This window comes from Nycticebus coucang, chromosome 16, assembly GCF_027406575.1.
Source record: "Nycticebus coucang isolate mNycCou1 chromosome 16, mNycCou1.pri, whole genome shotgun sequence".
Taxonomy (NCBI): domain Eukaryota; kingdom Metazoa; phylum Chordata; class Mammalia; order Primates; family Lorisidae; genus Nycticebus; species Nycticebus coucang.
The window spans coordinates 14,980,586-14,992,639 of NC_069795.1; the positions used below are offsets into that span (position 1 = coordinate 14,980,586).

The window sequence follows — 12,054 nt, forward strand, 5'->3', positions numbered from 1 at the left end:
CCTCTAAAAATAAATTTAAAAGAACAAATGACTCCATAGAATACTGTATAACACATAACAAAAAAAAAAAAAAAAAAGAAAGAAGAAATTAAAATAAGTCTGGCAGGATTCAAACCCCACCAGCCTAAATCCAAGAGCTACGATTCTAACTTCCATGCTCAAATTGAAATCACGTATACCCAGCAATTTCATCTACATATATACATCCTAGAAGCTCTAGACATATTCTTTCCAGTGTGGTTTCTGATAGTAAAAAATAAAAACAGCAAGAGATAAATGAAATAGAGTATTTTTGTATGATAGAATTCTATAAAGTAGTAACAAGGAAGAAACTGGGTCTTTATAAGATAACAAAAAGGACTTATTTGAACAAACTCTAACATGATGTCAGTATCTGGATCCAAACCCCCACCTTTGCTACTAATTACATGGATTACTTTGGGCAGTACCTCAACCTGCTTGTGTCTCAACTTCTTTACCTGTAACATATGAAAAAAACCAGTGTGTACCATACAGAATCATTACAAGGATTAAATGAACTAATATTTGTAATAAAGTGCTAACAACAGTACACTTAAAGGCACTGCGATAGGAGTGATAAACAAATATACAAATATATAAATATCAACATGGACATATTTTAAGTATTTTTATTTAAATAGTTTTATTATAAAAAGAAAGCTATAAATGTATATCAAAGAAGGTAGCATTATTGTAACTGGAAACAATAATAACAAAACAAATTGTATAAATCTGGAAATATACATAAAGAAAACTTCTGGGAAGGCTACTCAAATATGAATGCATTACTGTGATGTTTCTGGGAATATGGGAGAATCAGATGGAGAAGCTGGCCCATAGAAGCTTGTCCTTGTAATGCAGTGAAGAGAATGAAGGTTATCAGAGGCTGGGAGGCTAGTGGGGAGGTGAGGCTACAGCTTGATTGGTTAGTGTGTACAAAAATACAGTTATATTGAAGGAATGAAATCTAGTGTTTGGTAGCAAAATAGAGGAACTATGTTTAACAATAATTTATTGTATATTTCAAAACAACTAGAAGAATAGGTATGGAATGCTCCCAACACAAAGAAATTATAAATGTTTGAGGTGATGGATACCCCAACTATCCAGATTTGATCATTACACATTGCATGCTGGTATCAAAATACCACATGCTCCCAATAAATATGCAAAACTGTGTATCCATAAAAATTAAAAATATAAAAAGAGAAAAATGAAAACAAACCTGGCAAAATAATATGAATTGGGAGTTTAGGCCTTCCAGTAAACTTCTCTAAAGTTTCCTTTATTACTTTATGCAATCATTTTCCTTAGGTTCTCCAGTTTTCCCACACTGACTTGGAGAAATGCAAGTGTTGAGATCTTAGAAGAGGGAAAAAGAGCAGAGGGGTCTGTAAGCACAGTGGTTAAGAAATCAGTCACACTGGTCTTCTGAATTAAAATAAAAGATGATAATACAGGCCTGAAGATTGTAAAAGGGTCAATTGGAAGCAGGAAAAGCTATCATGAGGTAAGATGAGTTAGCGCCTGGAGGTATATCAACGTGTTGGGGAAAAGCTTGTGTAGAAGTGGGAGAAAGAGGCTGTGAGCAGAGTCCAGTGAGTCCCTATCGAGTCCTACACCCCACAGTGGGTCCTTAGTCCGTACTTTACGTTAACATTTAACAGATGATTCCACTAGGGGTGAAAGAATTTTCAAAGTAAAAATCTAGTATTTTACTGTATTAAGTAATTGTATTAAGTCCAGGAAATCAAAGGCTCTAATAGGTCTAGATAAGGCAGTTAGTTTAAAAGACAAAATAGAAGAAGAAAAGGTATTTACCAATTTAAAAGATTTTCAACAGTCTCTAGAAATATGGTGATAGAAGATTGTCAGCTGGAAGCCCAAGCCTCATTCCAATGGTGACCTGGAAAAATAGTCGTTTCAAGTTGCTCAGATCACAAACTGCTTGTGGCAAATGGGTACACTTATATTAGTATTCTTCAGCTTCTCAAAAAAGGAAAGAAGTGTTTTGCAGTTTTCCTCTGATATAACAGATAGTAATTTTTTTCTTAAACACTTTGCCTATGTATATAAAGCATATATTTTATTAGTTCCAGCAATCTACTCTGAACTATTCGAGCTAGTTAGTTTTGTGTTGCTTTTCCTTCCTTGCAGAGGGACACATTTATTAGCCATTATGAGTTGTTCATTAGCATTTATACAAAGTACACATAACTCTAATGAAAAGTGTTAACCTAATTAGAAATGGGTGGAGGGAATGCTAATTGGAATTGACTTATTCCCGAGTTACTTTAATGTTTATTCCCAGACCTAGGGAGCTAGCCTAGAAAAGGAGGAGCTTCTGGATATTAGAAAGCATATATATAATTTTTTTTTAGCAGAAGCAACATTTAACAGAAAGAAATACATATTTTGCATTCTAACAGAGTTAAAGGCTGGCATTATAAGGAATCACATGTAATAAGGGCTGGCAAATCCCTTTTCAGTAAATTTAATAGGTGTCCATTCATAAAGCCTAGCTTATTTTATTTCAGTGAATCAGAGTGATGGTGTTAAGTATTGCATAAGTGGATGCATGCCACACTGTGGGCTCTGCATGGGAGAGATAATTATAAAACAAAATAACTAAGTGTTCTGAAGCAGCGTGCTTTGGAATAAAGCAAGTTAATTTTCAGGGTATTAAGGTGGTCTCTTTTAGATGACAATCATGAATGCCATTTCCCCAGTTAAACCAAATAAAATGTCAGATTCAAAATATGGGCAGCAACCAGATGAGAAGATCTTTCTTTCCCATTAATTTAAGCATGGATTATCCAGCTTGTTTTCTCTTTCCTCGTCTAGAAAATCAAAATATACTTTAAATGTATAAAGATCAGTAATACATGGAATTCCCCTGTTGAATACAATTCAGTACAAGTATCTTTAGGAGAGGTAAATATGGCTTTATTAGGTTTTTATATCTTAGTATAAACAAGCTTGATAGATTATTTTCTGAAACAAGTTAAAGTCAAAGTTGCTTTTATATATGCAAAGTATTTGAAACTTGACTCTGCATAAAAAACAACTGTGGTTTATGCCTCAATTTTGCTTTTATATTACTGAGAAATTAGAGGGAAGGGGAGTCATTTATACACGTGTGGATTTACCAGGGGATGTTTAAAAGCCCAGGTAGCTCTAATATTTCAAGTTCATAGCTTCAGAAAATGTTAAACAATTCCTGAAATTTTATTTTAGGTATATATGAATCATTGGAGCTAAGAATCTGTTCTTTCACCAAGAAACAATCTAAAACAAACTAAAACAAAATTTAAAAAACACCCTGAGTTGATTTAGAGCATAAACATAAAATAATGTCTTCTATAAGATAAGGTCATTATCTTCAGAAAATAATTGGAAAAATCTCTTCTATTTGGAGTCTCACTAAAAGGGTGTATTTATTATCAACATTTCCTAAATAAGCATGGTCTAAGAACGCCTCTCTTTAAGGAAGTTCCTTGTCATGAACACCAAGGACAGTGTTGCACTCAATTCTGGCGCTGAGCTCAAGATACAAGGTTGAAATGACAGATTGTTGAAGCCACTGAACAAAGCTAGTGTTTGAACAAATCCTTTATAATGTGTTTATTAAAAAAAAAAAAAAGACAAACTACTTCAAACAGTTAACTATATTTGCTCCCGATAACTTAGTGGAACTGAAGAAAGAGTTTCTGTAATTCCTGCAGGTTGGACAAGAACACACCATCCACATAGATCATGACAGGGAGGACACTGAGAAAGGAGAGGCCTGTGACACTGAAGGTCAAACCACAGCCAACTCCAGGGGAAAGAAATCGCGCGGCTTCCTCTTGAGTGTCCCAGAGTGACTAAATTACAATTACGTACATTTTATGATAAACTAAGCAATAATGTAGGGAGGCATTTTATAGAAAAGATGAGCAAGTGGGAGGGAGCATCTGGACAGTGGACACACCCAAGTCTACGAGTATATATACAATGTGGAGTCCAGACCATGGCATTAAAATTCAGAGAATCTGCTCACTGTAACTCGGCTGAACTCATATCTGCTATCAGCATGCCCTACAACTGTTACCCTAGGAACTTCTCTTCCCGCTCTTGTGGGGGCTTCCTGCGCCAATCGGGTGCCTTCTGTGGCTCTTCCTACCCCAGCAACCTGGTCTACAGCACGGACCTCTGCTCTCCCAGCACCTGCCAGCTGGACTCCTCCCTCTACACCGGCTGTCAGGAGACCTGCTGTGAGCCCAGCAGCTGCCAGACGTCCTGTGTGCTGTCCAGCCCCCGCCAGATGTCCTGCTACCGCCCCAGGACCTCCTTGCTCTGCAGTCCCTGCCAGACGACTTACCCTGGATCTCTGGGCTTTGGGTCCAGGAGCTGTTCCTCCCTGGGCTGTGGATCCAGTGGTTTCAGACCCCTGGGTTATGGAGGCTGTGGCTTCCCTACCTTAGGCTACGGATATGGATTCTGCCGCCCATCCTACCTGGCTTCTAGCCAGTCTTCTTGTTACAGACCAACCTACAGATCAACCTTCTGTAGGTCAACATGTTGAATTTTGAGGCCCTTTAAACAAAATGTCTCAGTCTCTACTTAGCGCGGCTTGTGTAGGCTTTTCCAGCAGTGTTGTCTAACTCCTCTCGCCTCCAGCTCTTCATTCTCTCTCTGGATTCAGACACTGGCTGACAAACTAGCTCTTTCAGATTGTAAAATTAATGAATGATGAAACATAGAGTCAAATGTCTGTAACTTTGAAACAAGTGATTCATTATCACATAAACTCATAAAATGTATGGAAGTTTGGGTTTGTTTGACCTAATAAATTCATTTCCTCTTGCATCCAATATGTTCTCAGTGATTTTATTATTTTTCAAAGTTTGATTTGTGATGTTTTGTGGGCTCTAAGCTTTCAAAGTACATTTCCTAGGAAATCCATTTCCCTAGGAAATGTCATCAGGCCTGGCGTATGGGAAGATTCCCCAGGTGTGCCACTGCTTAACCACCAACAGTACATGTGTTCTGCCATCAAAACTGATTGGATTTTTAACAGCATTATCGAGACTTATACCCATAATAAAATCAATATTCTTACAGTGTTTTCAAGGAAGACCCCTTATGTGAAAAATCATATTTGGCTTTGAGTTTAAACTTTCAAAATGATAATGAGTTAAAATTTGTTCAGAAAATATCAACAAGATGATTAAATATTTTAAAAATATGTCTAGTGTTTTTAATATGTAAGTATAAAATATCTAAATAAATTTGATATGCTGATATAAAAAAGAGAAAAAAATGAAATGTCTGATATGAAAGGCACTAGGATTGTCCTTAAATATATGAAAAAATGGATTATTTAGCGTGTGTATGTATGTGTATGTAAAAGAGAGACAGAGAAACAGAGAGAGAGGAGAGATAACAGAGAGTTAAAGGTAAAAACCACGAGAAACAGAAAGCGTTATAGGGAGGCAAATTGTGGGTTGTTATAAGGAAATACATATTAATAAAATATAAATTTATAAAATTCTTATGACGTGAGTGTAAGACTTAAGTGTTTTCCTTGAGGTCATTGAGTTTCTCAACAAGCAGATGATAAATAATCCATTTCTTAGTGATTTCTGCATTGAATGGTAGTAAAAGTTAGATGACTTTCAATCTTATAAGATCTTATAAGCTGCCAAGGTATCATTGGAATCCAATGTTCATCTGTGACAGTAAGAACAAAAATAAATCCTTGTAGAATGCTATTTAGATCTGAGATACATTGTGTGTTTATTTTAATTTAAGCAAGTGATTGTTTTAGAGGTGAAAGATAGTGTGAGGATATAGTTAGAACACTTTCCATAACGTATTTGGTAGTAATTCTCCCTGAGTGGGAGAATAACTAACAAATATCATCGTCCCCTCCAATCCTGTGCCATGAATGTTTATTCATTTTCTTCCCAGACACTTTTGCCTTAGGTTACTCCTGATTGGATCTTAGAAAAAAATAGTATTTTTTCTCTTACAGTTGAGACAAAAGTGGGGTAAGCACGTATGTGTGGGAACTATATCCTTGGAGCACAGAAACCTGCCCAAGAGACAGAAATAGAGAAAGACAGACAAGGGACATAGAGAGAAGCTTTTGGTGACACAGGAGCCACTGACTCCCATTGTTTCTTAAACCAGCTATATGAGCTTTGTTTATATGGGCCAATAACGCCTTCTTGTGACTCAAGCTAAACCAATTAAAATAAAATAGAATTTCTGTCACTCACATCCAAAGATTCACAATTAAAAGTGTGTCATCCAGTGAAGAGTTACTCATTGACTTTGGCATAAATAGGCATTAAAATTTTTATTAGTGAGACAAAAAGATCTATGAGTCTAAATTATGGACATTACCATAGTGAACTACCAATACTTCTTTGAATAATGTGAGATGAGTTAAACGTGGACTAAAGAACCATTTGGGAAAACAAACTCAAAAGCTCCACAGCAGCATGGGCAGTGAGACAGTCCTGGGAACTAGATGATTCTAATTTTAAGCAAGGAAGGCACTAGGGCCTACAAGGGTTGCTAAGCACAGAGAAATTATTAAAACTGAGAACAATCTCAATGGAGAAAGAAGGGCTGTCCAGTGCCATAGAGGATCTAGCTCTGAAATGATTGGGAGAATTTCCCCCCATTTATTGAAATCTTTGAAGTGGGAAGCCAAAAATTAAAACAGGGAGGCAAAGAGCAGAAGTGGAAATTCATACACTAGAATGCTTCCAGAATTTAAACTTTCCAAAGTATACTATGGAGTTTCAGAGTTCAGGGATCAGACAAAATGAATATCCTTTGCACCCTCCATTCTGCATAGAAATCTTTCTTTAGTATCTCATCTGTGTTCATCTCAAACTACCCTTTTTTCCCCCTCACCTGTCTCTCTCTCTCCATCTCTCCCTAGATCCCTCTCTCTCTCATATTCCAACTGTAATGCTTTTAATACACCAAGTGACATCAGCACTTCGCTCTGAATTCAGCTCACTAGATATGTTTTGAGCTTTAATTTTCTGCTAGAATTCTGTGAATAATTCTGTGAGCTTAGAAAATACCAGAGCCTTTGTCTCTAAAGAATTAGCTCATATCTAGTGAGAGAGATGCATTTTCTCCTATTAGCATGAAGGGTGGGTGTGAAAGGAGAGTCACAGTTGTTTGGAAGAATATAGCATGGGTTTGGGAGAGGAAACTACAATTTCTTTTTTTATCAAACTTAGAAATCTTGACAGTAAGAGGTAGAGATTTATATAATAATCAAAAGTGTGATTGCCCAACCCTACAGATCCAGAAATAGAGACAGACACTGCACTGATGCGTAAGAAAAGCTTGAGCTTTGTGTCTGTGTTGGCAAAATGTCAATGATAAAAGCTTTAAAACATTTTTCACATCCTATACATGGGAATTGATCTTTGGACTCATGTTGTTCTTGGGTAGCAAAGTTTATGAGAACAGGGACTTAGTTGCAATTAGCAAGCTAATAAAGTGTCAACACCATAGGGTAGAATCGAGGGATGTATTGTATGGCTTTAGAGGATTTCAGTCCTAATTGAGGGAACATTGGTAATCTGTCTTTCAAGTTCAAAGTACTTTTCCATCTACTAAACAGGAAATCAGCATCCCTTACATGCTGCTGCCCTGTAAAGTGCCTTCATTGGCTCCTATGGATCTTCTGACTTCCTAGTACTCTTCTTTGAGACAATTAAGTTCAAAAACTTATCCTAGAAAATGTGCTACATATCTCATTGCTGAATATCACTATAGTGACCCTCAAAGTACTCCCCTTAGGAAGCTATGCACCCATGCCAGTGTCTAGTCCACCCTTCACAGCAATTTTGGAACTCTTGACCATAAGAGCTGTTATTGTATCACCCTTGCTGTCTTGAATGTCATCAAAATGTCTTCCTTTCAACATTTCCTTTATCTTCAGGTAAAGAAAAAAGTTATTAGGGACCAAATTAGGTGAGTAGTGAGGGTGTCTCAATACAGTTATTTGTTTACTGAGGACTAAAAACTCCCTCACAGACTTTGCTGTGTAAGTTGGTGCATCCTCCTGATGCAAGAGCCCGTTTTTCCACTCTCCTTTCTCAGGCCAAAAGTTTTAGTTAAGAATTTTCTAACTGTTTCTTTATTGATATTGACTTGGTCTGCTATGCTTCTCACAGTAGGGTAAAGATTTTGATAAAAAATTGTTGCAATGTTTTTGTCAGCTCTACTCATTCCTGTCCACCCTTGCTTCTTTTCATTAGTGATGCTTTCTTTCCCCTCATAAAAGGATTTATTTACTTTTGTACACTGTTGTTCCTTCATAACATTATTTCTATAAATCTGGAGTACAGGTACCTTATTTCACTTCCACTCTTGCCAAGTTGAACAAGAATTATTTTGTGTGTGTGCGGGGGGGTTGTACAAGAAATTTAATGTTTCTTCATTGCTCTAATTAAAGCTCTGACATTCTCAAGATGCCCACATAAAAACACACAACAACAATAATGAATGCCACTCAGCAAGACACTGCCACACATCGACACGAACACAGCTGTGAGATGCTGATAAACCAAGGTTATGAAATGTTGCTGACTTGTTTGTACAGTGCTACCAACATAAGTACACAGTGGCAAGTTTACTAACTTGATTGCCAGAACTCATATGTCTATTTTTATCTCATCAATTTGTTTACTGCATCTCATTCTCAATGTGACTCTCACTCTCAGGGATGTGCAATGATTGCCTCCTTAAATGTTGTAGTGTTGGCTCCCAAACCTTGTTCTGGTCCTGTACTGCACTTCTATTTACTCTGTAATTCCCTTCTTCTTTGACTGTCCAATGCACATCATCTAGGAAGTGCTTCTTTCTGCAGTCCTTGCCAAACATCTGATATGAAGTTTTCAGGCTAGGGACACAATAGTTGCCACTTCTACATTATGGACCCTGTTTCTGCCACCCAAGCTGATTTCATCTAAAAGTTGTTTACATACTTTGCCAACCAGTCTACGTGTATACATGGGTTACTCATCAAGCTAGTGTATGATCAGATTTTTAATGCAAATACTTTGCGAGTCTCTAATGATTGTAAACTCTCCCTACACAATCAATTATTATCAAATTTTTGTTTTTGTTTGTTTGCTTTGAAACAGAGTGCCACACTGTTGCCTTGGGTAGACTGCTGTAGCATCATAGCTCACAGCAACCACAGACTTTTGGGCTTAAGCAACCCTTTTGCCTCGGCCTTTCAAGTAGCTGGGACTATAGGCATGTGCCACTATGCCTGGCTAGTTTTTCTAGTTTTAGTAGAAACTGGGTCTCGCTCTTGCTCAGGCTAGTCATGAACTCCTGAACTCAAACAATCCACCTGCTTTGGTCTCTCAAAGTGCTAGGATCACAGGCGTGAGCCAGCATGTCTGGCCCAATTATTATCAAATGTGAACATTCCTTTTTTGTATTGTGGTATTTGCCCAATGTGATTATTTGTACTTCTTTTAAGATACCCTTATATTAAGGCAAACGACCATCTACCCCAAAAGAGAAGAGCAATATTTGTCCATTAATTTCTTCATTTGACTAATGCATTAACTTTTTTTTAATATAGAGCCTCACTCTTTTGCCCCAAGCTAGAGTGTCCTGGCCTCTGCTTAGCTCACAGCAACCTAAAACTCCTGGGTTCAAGTGATCCTCCTGCCTCAGCCTCCTGAGTAGCTGAGACTACAGACACCTGCCATAATGTCCAGCTAATTTGTTTCTTTTTTTAGTAGCGATGGAGTCTTGCTCTTGCACAGGCTGGCCTCAAACTCCTGAGCTCAAGCAGTCTTCATGCCTTGACCTCCCAGAAGGCTATGATTACAGGCATGTACCCATTAAAATTATTTTAAATCTGCACATAGCCCATTAAAAATTATTGTAAATCTTAGTAATATTTAACTTCAATATGTATTCTTTGGAATGAAGTAAATCTTTACAAGTAGAAAATTTTGGAGAAAATTAGATTATAAGATTAAAGTCACAAGACCAAAATTATGCACTCTATTATTTTTCACTAGTTTTTATATTCTGGTGTTTTAGATGCTCTGGGTATTAAAGAAATATTTATTTTCTAGAGAAATATACATTAAATTGTCAGCCTAGAGATATGTTGCTATAGATAGGATTACTATAGATGGATGAGAGCTTTGAAATTTCTTCCCCCCCCCAACCATATAAAGGGAAATAGAGTCAGTTATACATGTTTGGAGTTAGGTTTTATTCTTGATTCTTTTGTTAACTGCATCACTAAGTTTTCTTTGGGTGTCACTTTGTTGTATATAAAATGAGGTGGCATCCCATAATCTGTGATCTCTTGAGTTCCTCCCAACATTACAAATAAATGTGCATAGCATGCATATTAACATGGGGGGGGGCTATTACTCAAAGTATAAATTCTTCTCTGTGGCCTAGAACAAGAAGAACAGAAAAACATTTAAATGTGATAAAGTGTAAAACATAGTAGTGTTAGATAATTTCTTAAAGACAAAATCATGATTCTTATACAAATAAAAAATAATCACACGTAATATACTTCAATAATAAATGAGGGGACCACTAAGATGCTGCAACTAGTTCAAAGGATAATTCAAAGAAAACACTCACATAGGTTGCTAAGAATGTTCAAATGGATTCAGAGAGATAGAGGCAATGTGACCAGAGTACAAATCAGTGGCATTCCACTAGACAGAAGTTATTTCATTTCTATAGACAAGAATCCTTTACCTTAATAACAATTTTCTACCCATTAAGAAATTATGCAGTAATTCAAAAGCAATGAGAAGTGGACATACTCTGAAGAACGAGCTGGACAGGCCACACAGCAGCTCATTTCACTGCCATTTCAAAGTCTTTAACCTTCTTTCCTGACAACAGTGTGCGAAATCAGTAATGCTAATTGTAAAACACAGTTATGCATGTGCGGCAACAGTGTGAATATAATTTTTTTCCTTTAATATCAAAACAATTGAAAGGAGAAAAATAAATTATGCATATGATTTCATGGAAAGAATTCCTTTAGTTTATCTGTTTATGATTTTCTTTCAGCTTTATGAAAGTATAATTAAAATATAAAAGTTATACTTTTTAAGGAGTATAACTTGAATTTTGATGCCTAAGAGATCTGTTCAGAAAGTATTCGGCCATGTAATATGAAAAATAGAATTAACAATGTCTGGATACTTTCTGGACAGACAGACATACACACACACACACACACACACACACACTCAGAGTGTAAAATGATCAGACCAGTCAAGCAAATTAGCATATTCATTATCTCACATAGTTTCCATTATATGTATTCATTTATTTTTGTGTTAAGAACCACAAAAATTTACTGTAAGTATAGCAAATTTTAGGTACACAGTATATTATTAACTATTCACATACATTAGATCTCCAGAACTTATCCATCCTGTATAAATGAAACTTCACACCTTTTCACCATCACCTCCCCATTTCCCCTTCCTTCCAGCCCCTGCCAACTCTCTTCTTCTGTGAGTTTGACTATTTTAGAGTGTCTGCTTGAATTTTATCATGCAGTTTTATTTGTGTTTCTTTGTCTGGCTTATTTGACTTGGAATAATATCCTTTAGCTCTACCCCAAATGTTTGCTATTTTTTTATGTCATTTTATTTTTTATTTAATTTTTAATTAAAATTATAACTGTATACAAGTGTGATGATTTGATATATGACGTGGAATGCTTAAATCAAACTGATTAACTTAACTATCACCTCACTTACCAATTTCTTGTTGTAAGACATTTAACATTTACTCTTAGTTATTTTGAAATATACCCTTGCATTGTGCACATTAGGCAAGATCTCACCAAATGCCCTCCTGCTTCCATTCATTCACTCTCCTCCCTCATCTTCCCCTCTTCTCCCCTCCCTCTTGCTAGACTATATTTGTGTTTTATCATTCATATAACTGTATAAGTGTTTATATATTGCTTTCATAATAGTATTGAGTACATTGGAT

The 12,054-nt window shown here is 36.4% G+C and overlaps 1 protein-coding gene across 1 annotated transcript; it reads left to right on the forward strand.

Moving 5' to 3' along the window:
- Positions 1-4,057: 4,057 nt before the first annotated feature.
- On the forward strand, positions 4,058-4,865 carry LOC128567938 (keratin-associated protein 13-2-like). Its single transcript, XM_053565555.1, has one exon. The coding sequence runs from the start codon at positions 4,097-4,099 to the stop codon at positions 4,586-4,588; it is 492 nt and encodes a 163-aa protein (XP_053421530.1). The 5' UTR covers positions 4,058-4,096; the 3' UTR covers positions 4,589-4,865.
- The last annotated feature ends 7,189 nt before the right edge of the window (positions 4,866-12,054 follow it).